Genomic DNA, 17,197 nt, shown 5'->3' with positions numbered 1-17,197 from the left:
ACGAGGAGAACTTCCATTGAATGACAACAACAAAACACGATTAAGATGTGAATTCCTCCGTTTAATTCAGTTTGTATGGAGAGCTAAACCTTACACGGGAGGCGGGAGAGTTTCATGTAATTTAAGCATGTTGACGGTGTGGATTTAGTTTATTAAAGAGTCGTTATTAATGGTTTATATGTTTGCTTAGTTGGCCACTTTACAACCATATTCACCACTTCATGGTATGGCCTCGTGACAATCATCTATTTATGTCCATCAGAACTGTACAACGGCTCATCAATGTGCATGCGAGTTGACTAGTTGTGAAAGGTTTCAGATCTTTTGATTTCATGATATCTTACTACGAGCGTATACATGTCAAATCCCAACAACAAAAAATTACTTAATGAGTATTTTTCAATACGTCATGGTGTATTCATTTGAACCTCTACATTATTTAAGTTGTTATTCTTGAATTTCAACCCAAACCTTTTTTTTTTTTTTGAAACGTACGAGTTTGTAACCTGTTCATATTTTTTTTTCACTTTAAAATGACATCAACTTTAAAATGACATCAACATGAATATGGTAATGAACTAAGGTCTTAGAAGATCGGATTTTTATCCGTTTCATTTTTTAAAAAACACTTTTTTCACCTTTAAACTAACTCGAAATCCAACCCTACGCCTAGCGTCACAATCGCAATTCACGGGCAAGCAACCATAGACAACACGCCTTGGACAAGCATGATCGTGACACCTAGTAATTCTATTTCCACCACCTCCGTCTAAATTTGATATCATTTTTCTTCTCAAACTAAACTTTTGTAAGAAAAAGAAAAAAAAAACGAAATTTTTTACTTTTTATTTTTATTTTTGAAACATTAATGATAAAAGAGAACTACATATTTTAGTAATATTAACCAAAATGAAGAGATAACGACAAGCAAATAAACATGAAAAGCTCTTCATTCGCAGTCAAAGTTTGTCCTTTTGAGAAAAACAAAACAAAAGAGAGTAAGAAAAAGCAAAGATGGAGACGAGCATTAAGCATTCAATTGGTGCTATTTCCACTCATTCATGAACAAATAAATGTATACCACATAAGAAATCCACGCATACACTTTGTGTTCTATTTTAAATGCCCACTTCCCTCCTTTTACTTCTACTTTTAGGGTTCATCTATAATCTTATACGTATACTTTCATTAACAAAAGGTTCGAATCTCTACCTCCACACATTGTTGAGCTAAAAAAACAGATGGGTATGTCCTAATCCGTTGATTATAACGTCATTTTTGATAGAACAACGAACTTCCATAATAGACAACGCTTCTTCACTAGTCCAATAAAGCTCTACCACGAATCTTGACTATGATCCTACACCTTCGAGACCCACAACTTTTTTGTTTGACACCTGAGTCAGTATGACTACACCTTCGAAGATTCTATTGACATGACTAAGTTAAGATAAGGGCATGACTTTGATACTAGAGATCAGAGATAGAATAATGAACCCGCTTTTCTTTTAATTTTTTCTACTTATTTCATGCTAATGAAGATAGTGTCACTTGCTTATATGACGGAATAGTGTCACTTACTTATATGACGGAATAGCCATATTCGAGAGTCCACTACCAATACGGCCATCCCACGACCAAGATTTTCCCTCTTAAATAGACATCATGGGGGCGTGTGTTCACCACACTTCAACTTCTTCTTCTTCTTCCCTCTAAGCCATTGTCTTTAATTTATCTCAATAGGGTTTCTTCTAAGCCTTAGCATGTCAACATTGAACCAAAGCAGCTCCCTCAACAATTGCACCAAGCTGCCCCTCCCACCCCATGACCAAATGACATCAACCCACAACAACGTAGTAGACGAAATCCAATCCCAACCCTTCGACTACTCGAAACGCGCTCAATGGTTACGCGCCGCCGTGCTAGGCGCCAACGACGGTCTCGTCTCAACCGCATCTCTCATGATGGGTATCGGCGCCGTCAAGCACGACGTTAAAGCCATGATCCTCACCGGTTTTGCCGGTCTCATTGCCGGTGCCTGCAGCATGGCGATCGGTGAATTCGTCTCCGTTTACTCTCAATTGGATATAGAAATGGCCCATATAAGAAGAAACAAGGACTTGGAGGAAGAGGAGAGAGAGAAACTGCCAAACCCTCTTCAGGCGGCAGCTGCCTCGGCGTTGGCCTTCTCCATCGGAGCTATGGTGCCACTGCTGGCGGCGGCGTTCATTAGGGATTATAGGGTTCGGCTAGGAGTTGTGGTGGCTGCAGTGACCATGGCTCTAGTAGGGTTTGGGTGGCTAGGGGCAGCGTTGGGGAAGGCACCAACGGTGAGGTCGGCGGTGAGGGTCTTGATCGGAGGGTGGACGGCGATGGCTGTGACTTTTGGGTTGACCAAGTTGATTGGATCAAGTGGACTATGAGAGAATAATTAGCAAATAAAAAAAGATATCACACTAAAGTTCTTACTGATTGGTGTGTAGGGACTCATGAATCAACTATAGTCTAAAAGGGTGTGGGATTGAGCATGTATATATATATATAGTTGGTTTGCAAACGTTTCGGGATTCCTCGAGCATAGGTTATTTGGTTCACGACGCGATAGTCTCGTCTGAATATCAAAGATGTAAACTTTTTACCTCTAGTTAACCTAAAAATCTCTCGTATCTTCTCCCTTATTGAACTCGGACCTCTCTCTCGAGAAGTACAGAATTGTTTCGTCCAAACCGGTTTAAGATATTAATATTAGTACAACTCTTAGTTCTCAAAATTAGAATATAAAAATTTACTGATTCACTGTTAATTATATTGATTAGAGAGGAAAAGTATCACGAGACTGAGATATCATATTGTTGTTCTAGTATTGTGTTAGGTCAAATACGGTTTAACCTAACAATAAATTATGACGTTAGTGTAATATTACTTTTTTTTATTGTTTAATCTAATGATGTTTGAGATCATAAACTATTAAACCTAAATATTAATATTAACATAATTAATAGCAACTTTTGATGTTAATGTTGTCCCTAATAGATATAACTTTAAAACTCTTCCCTTTCCTTTAATGATTATTATAAACTTAATAGATTAAAAACATACTTTAAAAAAATAAGATTCTTTATTTGTAACACCCGAGTTGAACGTAAAGGTATATGAATTAATTTATATCATATCTTAATTATTGAGTATAAATAAATATGGTTAAGAAAAGTTCTTAAAAAAAAAATAATTATTACCTAACTTAAAATCTGTATATTTATATGTATTAGATATATTAGATAAAATTATATAAAATATTTATATATAATTATTAATTATTAATAATATATAGAAACAAAATATATAATTATCTTATAAAAATTGATTTCAAGGATTATAAAAATAAATAGTATAGTATAAAATATATTATATATTCTATAATATAATTAATTACGTCCACGCTATTAATTCAAATAATGGAATGGATGACCTTTCTAAATTTTTTTTAATGATATTTTAAACTTTAGCATATATTAACTCATATATCTTTTTCGATTATTTCAACTGTTATTACAATAGATTTGATAACCTTATTAGTCAAAATCGATTGATTTGACAACTTTATTAGTCGATGAAACCATAGGACTCTATACTTCGTAAGAAAAGGGCATGATAGCTACTTTGAGTTGAGTTAGAAAAATGTTTTCGACAACCCAAAATTTCTAGTTAGTGACAGTTGCAACCCGAAAAGAATTCACTATTCAACCTTGCTCAACCCGAAAGGGTATTGTAAGTCTGAGTTGTAACCCTATTTTGAACGCACAAAAAAAAAAAAAAAAATTTAACCTGTATAACGACTTATTTGTTTATGTTTATCTTTTCTCTATAGTTCAAGCCCTTCTAACAGGTTTTCTCGCAGTTCATCGACCAGTCTACCGTCCCGTCCCACCGTTTTTAGCCAACAAGTGATGAAATACCTCCAAAAATATTAAATTAGCGAAGAACAACAAACATATAATTACAGATCTTGATCACGCAATCACTTATTTCATACCAAAAAAACAAAAATCTCTATAGGTAATCACATCAAAACTTAGGTATTCAATGATATTCCATAAGAATGAGAGAACATTTCACAGTTCGATTGCTTGATAGCTTTCTCATTCAACAAAAATAGTGTTATGTTATGCCGCATACCTTCTCACCTTTGATGAATTGAATTCAACAATCATCATTCATTCCATAAAACTCAAACTCGGCAGGCACAGCTGTTCTTTTCAAGGAACAACCTGTTCTTGCCTCCTCCCCACCTTTCCTCTGTATCTTCATCGTATCAATCCAACGACACCGGACCCGAACCAGCTGTTTGAAAAGTTGCAAACCACACAAGTTGATGGTTCGTTCTTCTCATTGAATCTTGAAAAGGTTCTTCAATTTTACCACCAGTCTCCACTCGTCCGTGGACAAGTCATCCTATACGACATATTCGATTCGTTGGCCAAAACAGACAGTAATAATAATAATTCAATTGGATGAAGATTTGAAAGACCTTTTGTAATTTCTAACAGTGTAAAAATGTTTACCATATCATCGTACGCTCAAATTTCACGACGAAACAGAGAGGACGATAGAGAGAAGTAAACTAACCCGATAATTGGCTTTGAGAAGGTCAATGGACTTCCTTGATATATGGCTGACGAGTTCGTCCTCCAAGTCGAAATGCCTGCCGTACATCTTTTGCTGCTCCTCCGAAGAGTGCCCGACTATCTGTTGGAACGACCCAAGGAAACTTTAGCACATATTGAGAATTTGAGAAGGGATCAGAGAATTAAGAAAAAGTAGAACTTTCTAATAAGAATCATATGATTGCACCAAACAAGCTATTATTTTAGGAAAAAATTATGGAGATCGTAACAATAACGACCGCAACACCGGTAGAATTAACGAAAAGGGTTACCTTAATGGCAATCTTCTGCCCTTTCTTTGCATAATCAACAGGTTTGTGATTATTTTCAATAGATGCAATGCGACCAATGTCAATAAATTCTCTTTGAGGAATACAAACTGGTGTGCCAACCTGCAGCCATGGTAAAACATCAAAAAGATTGAACTACAGAAGATATATTCTTCAACCTGCTGTTTGTAAATAATTCACGACATATATTGAAAGAAACTTTTAAAAAGAATGCAAAAATACAGGCAAAAGTTCAATGTTCTTCCATCAAATATGCACACTATTATTCTTCCTTTTCTATCGTGACCATAATACCATAAATGCCTGCGAAGTATCTTATGTCGAAACTATTAAAGAAAGATCAAACACTAGGAATCTGAAGTGTCAGATTGAACTTTAGGACAAAAATCTAACCAGAAAGAGATTATGCCTTAAAAAGGAGTGTTCGTAGTGATCTATTCTATGCTACTCTTGAGGTAGCGTACTTCCAAGTAACGTCCCTGTTGAAAGACGTTTCTCATACGCGAGCCACAAAATAAGAAAGAGATTTGCAAAATCCATACCTCAAAGATAGGCAAAATAAAATGAAAAATTTATACACAATTGAATCAAGTAGCAAATTTTTGTAAAATCACTCTTTAATACAGCATCTTCCATTTTCTCTCATAACAAACAAATTATACTAGAAGCCAAAATGAAAACTGAAAAAATAATAACAAATAATAAACTGTACAAGGAAAGAGGTAAGCAACGCCTTAGCCAGTTCAAGCTAATAAGAATATGTCCAACTAGCCAAAACAGAAAATAAAGGAGTAACACGTTCTATCGGAATTGGAAGCTCACAAGATATCTAATAAATGAGAACTGTCAGGATGATAGCACATTAGCTACAAACTATAGACTCCTTGCTCCCAAACCGCATTAGCCAGTTCGAGCTACAAAGAATATTGGCATCTTCATCCTTGACCCACTTCCTCACATCTTTGACCTCACACGTTATTGTCTCATTTTCTTCTTCTATGCACAACTGGCCTTCCCCCTTGCTCAAATTCTCTTGTTCTTCTCCGCTTATTTTTTTCTTCATGCAAAATTATTTCACACACAAATTTCAAATCTTCTCGGTTTTGGAAGGCTTATATTTTCTTGAGTTTTGTAACATCTGCAAACTCTTGGCTTTGGACAAACTCCTAATTTTCTCAACCTTTGTCTACATTATCAATTCCTCATCGTTTTGGAAATTGATCCAATCTAAATCATCAAGATACTCTGAATTCAAAGTTGATGCAGGTTATGCTGACTACCTTGCTAGGTCAAGGATAACAATAGCAGGAAGTGATGTGTGTTCTAGAATAAGCTTCTGCCTTTCTTGGTCGTGTTTCATAACCAAGAGAGTATTTTCTGGTCTTGAATATCCATCTAGCATCTTAGTACTCCATTCTTGGACAAATCTTTGAAATTTTTTACCTTAAAAGGTTCCCCAAAATAATGTGCATTGCTTGGCAACGAGCACATCTCACAAAGCTCTCTCTTGTGATATGTCGCCAAGAGTTTCTTGGTCTTCCACTGATGGCAGCCAACATTGGGCTAAACGTCCGCTCTAATACCAAATTCATGTAGCCTAAGTGACTAAACCTAAAAGGAGGAATCTCCCATAATCAACTCTAGAATCTTTATTAGAGTGAAAAATGGAAAGAACACACGAAAGGGGTTCTCTAGTTATAGAGAATTGAAAGCAAACTAAAACCCACAGGGAAGCTAAAAGTCTTGTCCCAAAATCTTGTTCAAAGACAGTTAATTTTCTCAAAAATTGAAAGCCCTCCCACTTCTTGCAAATCTAAACCTTAGCCCCCCACCAGAAAAAATCAAAGGAAGCTTTAAGCAAAGGATGAGAAATCCACATGTTTTCAAATCTAAACTGGCTCGACCCCAGGTCACGTTCCCAAACTTCAGGAGGTTGGCCAATAGTCTGAAGTTACTCTATGCCCACTTGACTATCTCACCTCAGGGATCCTTTCGGTTTCTCAACACATTCTCATATAACTACAAGATAGTTCTAGACGATGGGAAATTCACAAGAAAAAGAAACTAAAAATTATTGGAAGAAATAAGATAAAGGAACAAACAGATATTAATTAAAAACTACCTGCAAATCCAAAAGATCTTCACAGAAATCATATGCAAATGACTACTCTAAATTGATTTGAAAATTGTAATTTCCATCAACAGTAACATTTTTAAAAGTGTCATGCATTTAGACAAGTTAAAAACGTATGGTTGTATAGCAATGAAATTGTTTTACATTGCTTCGTATCCAAAAAATAAATAAAAATAAAAATTTTGTTGGCTGTTTGAAAGATATTTGCATTTCTTAAATCACATAAATGAAAAAGGATTAAAAATTTTGATCAACAAATATAACGAACTGTACAAGGTATGAAAGGTCATGTATCAGAAATGAATGCTAACATAAGGGTGTAGCAAATGTTAGATTTTTTTTTAAATTCTTCTTTTTTTTAATCACGTGACATATATTTGAGAGGCAACTGATCTGTGTACATGCATCTACAGAAGCAAAAGATAAAAAAATTAAGCCAAATTTTGAGATTTTAGAGATAAAAATCTGAAGCATTGAACTGAACATCAGGGGTGAAAAGGAAAAATAAATACCTTGGCAATGCCTTCAACCACATCCACCCCCAACACAATTGGATCCTTCTTGTTGAAAATGCAATTTGGTAAAATCTTAAGAACACAAGGAAAGACTGCTTCCTCAGCAGCTTCTTTCTTCTTTTCCTCTTTAAGATTATCGATATAGGCCTTGAATTGGTCGAACAAGTGATAGATGATATCAGCAATAAAAATCTTCACACCAAGCTCATCTGCAAGTTCTCGAGCTTCTGGAGTCACTTTAACATCAAAAGCCAAAATAGTGGCATATTCTTTTTTCTTTTCAAGCATTACACTCGCTTTCATGACATCTTTTTTATGAACGGGTCCTATACTAATTCCACTAACAGGAATGCTCACTGCTGGGGACTTCAAAAACTCCAACAATGCTTCCAAGGAACCAAGTGTAGATGCTTGAACACAGACTCCCTCACCAGACCTGTCTATCCTGCTCAAAACTGACTTCATATCTTCCATTGCTGAATCCTTAATGTCTTCCAAGTCATCCTCAGGACCTACCACGTGAAGACTGGTTCCAGCAATGGCATGCTCAAGACCCTATACAAATGTTCATAAAGATATATACCAATGAGATTTCATCAAGATCATTCAACAGAAGTAATACTCAATCTCATCCAAGTATGATGTGCCCAAATTTCTTTCAAAATGACTAACCATAGTGTCCAGGTCAAAAATAAATACCTCTTGATGGTAAAAAAAATATATATTGTATTGCTTGATTAATAGTTATGACCAATCACCTGTCCAGTTATTTTTATTCCCTGAGCAGCCTTGATTTCCTTATGATGCAGATATGTTCCCTGAAAAGTATACAAGCATCATCAGCAGTTCATTACAAGACATGCATATAAATATAATAGTGCTTCATCAAGGAGTGCATATTCATACAGGCAACAAAAAATCAGTCATTGAAGTAAGAGTGCTTGGAAAATACTTTCAAATACTAAGAAATACCAATGACTACATTCCCTCTAGAATAGCACATGCCCATCTCTCTGGTGTCGGAATTTAGATTCTTTTGTCAATAAGGAAGGGAACCTAAAGCCAGACTCTGAAACCTTCCTTTTTCCAGGGTCTACAGTAGTGAACATATTGATCTCAGAAGGGTTATTTATGAACTCATTTTAGTGTCTTTGAAGTACATTGTGTTTCTTCCTATAGTGCAATAATTCTGCAAATACCTCAACCAGCTTAGTAGTAGTAATCTCTCGTTCCAATAAGGATGTATGACTAAGTTTCAATAAGGACGCCAGGACTCTGTTATTCTGATAGAAATGAATGTTGTGGCAAACAAAAAGATATTTCTCACCTTTCTTTAAATCAAGATGATACTTGAATCTAAAATTATTTTCCTCCAAGGAAGCTTGGAAACAAAAATCCAAATTCAACTGAAGTGGGTCACTTGCACACTTGAAATTAGTATATTTAACTCAGAAACCAGATTCAAACATCTTTATATTCGATCGAAGTTAAAGGAAACATAACCTGCCAATCTGGAATGAAGAATATATATATATATATACATATGAACCTGTTACTTTTGAAAATGAAATTACAATGTTTTATTGTGAGAATTCAAGAGAACAATTCTCTCCCACAGTTTGTCCTCCTAAAATCCTACCTCCCCGACTCTCACCATCGTCTCTTGCATATTTTTGACAGTTGGCTACTAATTTCCATGCATTAACTCAAACATGTCTAGTTATTCCCGTAAATGACTCATAGACTAATCAAATCACATATACAGAAAGAGCCAAAGATGAATACATTAACAAGATTACGTATCACCATTAATTTTTGTCATCTTTTATAAGAAGGATCAATCATCTAAACATATATGAACAAAAAAAGCTAAAAGCAGTCATACCTTCACTCGGAGTTCCTTCATTGGATGAGGCGTCAATAGGGCTCGAATAGTAGTAACAATTGGGCCCTGTAACATGAAAATTCCAAAGTTGATTTTAAGACCCTCTAACCGACAAAATAATTCCATAAATTCATAGATCGGTGCTTTCCTGCATGCCACAAACAACTATTTGATCTCCTTCATGCAGCACACCATTAACCAATATGACATCAATAGTTGTTCCATGGCCTTCAACAACCTTGACCTCTAAGACCGTACACTGTTGATCCACATCAGAATATGATCAGTTTTGAACTTCTCACATTAACATAAAAATAGTAATAAGAAGCCATAGCAAATGAGAACACCTGCACTTCATCACTATACGTAAGTTTCTTCGTCATGGTTTTCTGGGCCCACTGCACCAATAGTAGTAACATGTCGGGAATACCTTCACCACTAACATATTCAGAAACAAGCTATTAGAGAACTTGAAAGAAAATATGTTGAGTGCTTAGAGAAGTCAAAAATAATAATATCAACAAGTCAGCAAAACTTACGTAACAGCACTTGTAGGTACTATACTGAAAGTCTCCCCCATTTCTTTATTTTTATAATAAAGCTCGGTATTTAATCCTTGCTCTTTAAATTGAGTAATAATCTGTTGTTCAAAAAAAATTACAATCAATCAAGTTCATATTAAACTGTGGTAAATAAGAATTAAAACTGAAAAATGGATAATGCATATAACCTGAATAAGCCTCATATTGAACTCATTCTGCACATCTTTGGATTGCTGCTTCATTGTCTTAAGTATAGGTGCATTGCGGATTGTTTTCCACCCATAAAGTCTGTCAACCTTGAGAGTTGCATAGCTTTTTTGGTCAGAAACAGATATCTCATTTATTGAATGAAATATACAGAAGGGAGAAAATAATACATAATAAAAAAAATTATTTGAAAAAATGTCAAATGCAAATACAAACATAAAGTAGTTACCTTATTCAGGGCAATAATAAATTCTGTGTTTCTCATCCTCAAGAGATTAAGAGATTCTATTGTTTGTGGCTCTAAGCCATGCATGATGTCAACAACCAAAATTGCAAGATCACATAAACCCGAACCACGAGAACGCAAGTTTGTAAACGATTCGTGCCCAGGGGTATCAATAATAAGTAGGCCAGGAACCTTCAGCTTTGCATCAGCTTTCAATTCCCTAGTTCTTTCACGAATGTTCTCAGCAGGAAAATATGTAGCCCCAATCTGCTGAGTAATTCCTCCTGCCTCTCCCTCCTGAACATTTGTACCACGAATACAGTCCAGTAGCTTGGTTTTACCAGTATCAACATGCCCCATAATACAACAGATGGGTGAGCGGAGATTTTCTTCCTGTTGTTTAGGAGTAGCATCCGGAATTGAAGTTTTTTTCTTAACAGCATCATCTTTTCCTTTGCCCTTGTCGACAACTTCAACCTCATGTTGCTTCTTTGTATTTTCAATATCTTGAGATTTTATAGGCTGAGAAGGTAAACTTTTTTGGGCAGGGGAAGCTGGCTTGGCAACTATATATGCAAGTATTAGTAAGCAGAGAATCAAATTTCTGCCTTCAAATTTGAAAATAGAAAAAGAAAAAATGCTAAGACGGAATTAAACTCAATGATATAACAACCTAAATTTTAACAAATAAAAATGAAAACAAACAAATAAAATTCTTCTTTTAGAAGGACATTATAACATTCAAGAGGCTTACAAATAACCACTTTTTTCTAACAATCTGTTTGAAATGACTTTCTAAAAAATACTTTTTAAAGCACTTAGACAGTCATTCAAGCTAGCCTATGTCTATGTTTTAGCTTCGAACTACCACTCATGGAAAATGATCATGTGTCTCTCCACTTGTTGGATATATTTTTCATAGTAAGTCAACTAGTTAGTAATCATTTCAGCTATAATTTGTAAAGGGATTAGAAAAAGCGTTTGCACCAGATAAAGCAAGATTTTTTTTTATATGTCACCAACCAGCATTGGCTAGTAAAGAAATTTTGGAGACAGCAACTCTGTAAAGTCTAGGGAAGGCTTCAAACAATGGCACATCCATCAACCGTTTATCCCTCCCCTCCAAAACCTGATTTTATTAACTTTGCAGAGTTCAATTTTGTACTGATTTTCAGAGAGTCAAATACTCTTCATGATCTGAATCCAAAGGCCTTTAAAGATGCAAGAGCCTTTCATCGAGGGCCCCCAATCATGCTCATCCCAGCAGTATTTTGCAACAATGACCTTCCTCCACAAAGCCTCCTTCACCATAAAACGCCAGCCACATTTGGCAAGGAAAACGCAGTTCCTCATATCATGATTTCAAATGCCTGTAGAAGTAGGGAGGTCGTTTCCCAATTTAGAAGATTCACCATTCCATCCACTTTGCTGTCTTTCCAAAAGAAATCCCTAATCATTTTCTCCAAAGACTTGATGACTGGATTAGGGCACGAGAAAATAGAGAAGTATAGAGAAATGTTCGTGAGGATGGAATTTGCTAAGTTCACTCTTCCTCCTCTAGAAACGGTGAGACTCTTCCACCAGTCCAACTTACTGGCAATTACAAAGAGACCCTATGAAATCTCTAACTAAATTTAACCAAAGAATTTCCCGATCTTTTCGAAGAGGTAGCTGCAACTTGAAGACAGAAATGCTCTCCATATTGATCAAGAAAGAGGTATGCCAACTAAGGGAAGAGAGCACCATATTCCAAATTCTGCTTGCAAAGTCACATTATATAAATAAATGGCTTCGAGATTCAGAGTTCTTAATAACACACCACAAAACCTTTTGGCAACTATGGAATGGAAGAAATTGACGCACTTTTTCCAAATAACTCAGTGATGGTGGAGTTGGGGGGATAGGTTATAGGATTTCATAAAGGAAGAAACAAAAAGAAAGAACACGGCAATCTCCCAAAGAACAAGGAATAACGAGGATTTCTAATTAGGTATAGTAAAAAAGAAGAATAATCTCCCTCATACTCTATCCTTTTGCTACAGGTCTTTTTTTGTAATTTTTTTAATTTGCGCACAACACTTAATCCTTCCCTTTGATTTTCATGCACTCAATTTGTTTTTTATTTTTGATGAATACCCATGTTTTCGTTGAGAAAAACAAAAGATAGCGAAGGGCCATACAAAAAAAGTGCAAGGAGAAAGATTAAAACAAAAAGGGACTCTAATCTAACAAATAAGATCCGAAGAATAATTAAAAATAAAATAAAATAAAATCTATGGACAGTGGACACTGATAGAAAAATTCAACAAAATATTACCGACTAGACAAGTGTAAATATCAACCGGTTGACAAATCAATAAAGAAGCAACAAGAAATGTCTAAAGTGCTGCATGATATGGCAAATTATATAACTTCCAAAAAGAAACAGTTGACTGTATCAAAATGGAAGTGCATCTTCAGCCACCATGTAACTAGTTCCAATCAATTGATATCTTTTATTTTGATTAATGTTAAATTGATCCACGTAACCTGCAAGTAATATGCATCCAGTACATACAAATGTTGATTTATAGTATTGACATTACCTGCACCGCCTGAAGTTGGAGCACTATTCTTTCTATCTTTTTTCATGCCATTCTCAGATTCGGACTCCAGCTCCTCATCAGCAAAAGAACTTTTTAAGGAAAGATCAACAACAGCATCATCCCAACTCTTTGCATCCCATTCATCATCATCCTCGTCTTCTTGAATTTCATTATCTACAGTAGCCTCAATAGTATCTGATTTTTCCTCCTCAAGCGTCGACTCAACAGCTTCAATCTTCTCAGATTCCAATATTTCAGTCTCTGCCACATCTTTTTCTTGTATTCTTTCTTCTACATGTTCCACTACCTTAGTCTGTGCACTACCATTTGTTTGATGGTGGGCTGGTTTTGTCTTCTTTGTCTGGTATTTTGGTCGTTTAGCTGGTGCACTGGGGTCAGATGTAGACAGAGGTAAGCCCCCTGCATTTGATAATATCTGATTCCTCATTGCCTCCAGCCTCCGTTGTTCTTCCTTTTGTTTCCCTGTTAACAGCTTGCCTTCCTGTTTCTTCCGTAGGAGCTTCTCTTTTTCTCTTTCCTTTTTCCTACGCTTCGCCTCCTCAGCTTGCCTTTCAAGTTCTTCTTGTCTACGTCTCTCTTCTTCTTCCTTTCTCAATTTCTCTTCTTCTTCCCTTTTCCTTCGCTCTTCTTCTTCCTTTCTTCTAGCCATTGCCTCTTGCATCTCCCTAACATGCTTTGGCACTTTCTTCTCTACCACTTTACCCTTCGCAGCACCTTTTTTGGGTTCAATAATTTCAGTCTTCACCTCCTCGATTTTCTCATCATTCCCTTCAGCAGCCGCTGCTGCCGCAGCTGCAGCCTTTTTTTCCTTCTCTTTCTCCTTTTTCTTTTTCTTCTTCCTTGCTGCAGCAGATTCTGTGCTTTCTTCTTCCACTTCCTTTTCAGGAGGAGCTACAACCTCAGGTTGGCTCTTAGGTTGGCTCTCAACTTTAGCCTCTTGTGAAGAAAGAGGAGGGTCTGCTGGTTTTGATGTAGCTGGCCCCTCTCCTAGCTCAGCAAGAATTTTATCCAAATCATCTTCTTCTTGAGCAGTCCTTCCGCTCTTCTTCTTTTTCCTTTTATTTTTTGAAGATTCAGCCACCGCTTCCGTCTTAGCTTTAGATGAATCAGAATCAAGATTGCTACTTGCTGTATTAAGTATTTCATCGCCAAGCGCATTTTCATCACTTAATGCAGTAAAAGTACTGCTGCTTTTCTTCTTAGAGGACTTTTTCTTGCCAGAAAATGAAATAACATTGACATCGTCTTCTTCAACACCATCAATGTCTAACTTATCTGGCTTTGAAATAGAATCATCACCATCATTTTCCTCATCTGCTAATGCTGCACTAAACAAATTTCCACTCTTCTTTGAACCCTTAGAGGACTTCTTTTTCTTACCAGAGAAGGTAATTGTAGTAACATCTTCACCATCATCCATATCATCATTTCTGTCCTCATCTTCATCATCAAGACCACTAAAACCTGTAAATGCATTCCCGGCCTTCTTACCACCTTGTGATGACTTCTTCTTCTTACCTGTAAATGAAATAACAGGCTCATCATCAATCTCTTCATTCTCATCATCAATTACATCTTCGTCTTTCTCATCATCGAGGGCACCGAATGCTGACACTGCAGAAAACCCACTCTTCTTCGAAGACTTCGACGACTTCTTCTTACCTGAAAATTTGATCACAGAATCTTCCTCTTCATCATCATCCTTTTCTGCTGTCAACACAGATTCATCATCATCGTCATCATCATTAGCGCCATCCTTTCCCTCCTCCTCAAGCAAACCAAAACTGGAAGCAGTAAAAGCACTGCTACTTCCACCCTTCTTCGACTTACCCTTCTTCTTCCCGGTGATAACAATTTCAGAAACATCATCCACATCATCATCATCATCTTCTTTAAGTTGTGAAGCTTTCGAATTGCCCTTCTTACCCTTCTTCTTCCCCGTTATCACGACCTTGACCTCCTGATCTTGGGCTTCTTCAGTCAACTCCGTTCCAATAGAGTACTCATCGTCATCTACTGCAAATGTCTTCTTCTTCGACTTCCCACCACCCTGGGCTGCCGCAGGGGCGCCGTCATCATCCCGTGCAGTAGGCTTCTTTCGACCCATTGGTATATCAGCAAATTGAAACCGTAAACCACCAACAATTGCACCCCGAATACCCTATCTGCAAATTGATTGCTATAAATTAGACGCATCAACACCTATCGGCTACGTATCAGATCTCTCTTCAACATAATAAAACCATAAAAAAAAAAAAAAGAAAAAAAAAAAGAGAGAAAACAACAACAACAGAATGTAGAACGTATAAAAAAAAACATAACATCATAGCCCAAAAGAACGACAATGAACCTTCGAAGTCAGCTATCCAGAGAGAAGTGAAGAAAGTCAGCTAGTGAAGATAGAGAGATATTGAGGAAGCTAGCAAATGGGATTGGGAATCTGGGAGAGCTTCGTCCAGCAAATAGAAAATCACATTAACAAAGCTGGCGATTGAAATTCAGTCTAATTGGAAATCTGTATTCATCCCAAAAAAATTGTCCAAAGTAAAACCGATTGGCCAGGATTTTAAATCAAACACTGACCCAATTCCAAATTTGAGGGCGGTTAATCCGAAAAAAAAAAAAAAAAAAAAAAAAAAAAAAAAAAAAGATTCGATCACGGCGGCGAGCGGCTGAGAGATAGAGGGGCTGCGACAGAGAGATGGGGTTGGAGTGGCGCCGTGAACTTGGGGCAGAGAGAGAAGAAAGAAAAGTGGCAGTGGAGGTGTTGCCGGCGATCAGCAGCGGCAGAAGAAAAAAACGCCGGTGAGGTGCGACAGCGCGGTCGACGTGAGGAAGTGAGAAACAGAGGAGAAATGAAATTGCGAAGGAAGTAAGCTAGGGTTTAGATTATTTTTTATTTCTTATATTATGTAATAAATATGGGAAGTGGATTTAAATATTGTAAAATAAAAACAATATTACTCATTTTTAGGTTAAAACATATTTGATTCTTATGTTTATAATTATTTATTACACGCCTCCCACGTATTTATAAATTTCCTTAAGAATCACGACCCTCCACAATGGTATGATATTTGTCCACTTTGAGCATAAGTGCTCGTGGCTTTGCTTTGGGCTTCCACAGAATACCACTTCTCATAACAATGGAGATAGTATTCGTTACCTATAAACACATGATCATTCCCTAAATTAGCTAATGTGGGACGCACTCCCAATAATCCTCAACAATCCTCCCCTCGAACAAAGAACACTATAAGCCTCCTCGGAGGCTTATGGAACTCTCGAATAGTCTCCCCTTAATCGAGGCTCGACTCCTTTCTCTGGAGTCCTCGAACAAAGTGCACCCTTTGTTCGACACTTTAGTCACTTTTGACTATACCTTCGAGACCCACAATTCTTTGTTCGACCTATGAGGATTTTATCGACATGGCTAAGTTTTAGGGAGTTATATTTCAAAATTCACATCAGAATTTCATCAATTTCATTACAGATCTATGAAATTGTGTTAGAAAAGAAATATGAAAATAACTCATATATTCTAAGAAATCACAATAAGTTATAATCTTAGATTTTTCTTTTCTTTTATCATAAATTCGTTGTAATTATTTAGATTTTAGTTAGAAATTAAATACAAAGAACGATTTACTTTCAATAAGTCATGTCATGATCCGTAGGCATTTTTTAGAAAATCGATTAAAACTAACTCGTAAACAAAATTAAAAAAAAATTCAAATGACAAAAATTTCAAATTTCAAATTACAAAAATCAAACTTTCATTAAAAATAAATTGGTGACACTAACTTAAGTTAATCAGGTGAGTGGTCTTACTATCTGCATGGTTAGAAGTTTGTGTTATGTATGATGACACGTGCACAGTGGCTTCGTACATGTCATATATATGTTATGTGTGATGTGTTTATAATATGTTATGTCTATGATATGATATATTTTGGGATATGATACATGTTGTGACATTATATGTTCTATGATATAGTACGTGTATGATATGATGTAGATAGGAATGACATGCGATAAAATATTTTAACAAGATGCACAACCCCGAGACATGTTTTTTGAAAGCTATGATATGAAGGAAAATAGGAAGGGGTTGTTTTACATGGTTTA

At 36.2% G+C, this 17,197-nt stretch overlaps 2 protein-coding genes across 2 annotated transcripts; one reads left to right on the top strand and one right to left on the bottom strand.

Annotated features, from left to right (window-relative positions):
- Positions 1-1,659: 1,659 nt before the first annotated feature.
- LOC111796671 (vacuolar iron transporter homolog 2-like) lies at positions 1,660-2,666 on the top strand. Its single transcript, XM_023679390.2, has one exon. It carries the CDS (start codon positions 1,764-1,766, stop codon positions 2,421-2,423), a length of 660 nt encoding a protein of 219 aa, XP_023535158.1. The 5' UTR covers positions 1,660-1,763; the 3' UTR covers positions 2,424-2,666.
- A 1,340-nt stretch (positions 2,667-4,006) lies between these two features.
- LOC111796667 (uncharacterized) lies at positions 4,007-15,954 on the bottom strand. The gene is made up of 13 exons (XM_087124716.1): positions 15,420-15,954; positions 13,049-15,234; positions 10,467-11,029; positions 10,219-10,326; positions 10,028-10,128; positions 9,836-9,926; positions 9,640-9,747; positions 9,489-9,557; positions 8,362-8,421; positions 7,601-8,158; positions 4,937-5,056; positions 4,627-4,746; positions 4,007-4,452 (listed from the first exon to the last, which is right to left on the bottom strand). Exons 2-13 carry the CDS (start codon positions 15,174-15,176, stop codon positions 4,387-4,389), a joined length of 4,092 nt encoding a protein of 1,363 aa, XP_086980842.1. The 5' UTR covers positions 15,177-15,234; positions 15,420-15,954; the 3' UTR covers positions 4,007-4,386.
- Positions 15,955-17,197: the final 1,243 nt, after the last annotated feature.

Source organism: Cucurbita pepo, chromosome 6 (genome assembly GCF_057944985.1).
Source record: "Cucurbita pepo subsp. pepo isolate OVF chromosome 6, ASM5794498v1, whole genome shotgun sequence".
Classification (NCBI taxonomy): domain Eukaryota; kingdom Viridiplantae; phylum Streptophyta; class Magnoliopsida; order Cucurbitales; family Cucurbitaceae; genus Cucurbita; species Cucurbita pepo.
The sequence above is the reverse complement of the archived record's forward strand: the minus strand, read 5'-3'. Positions and strand labels throughout refer to the sequence as shown.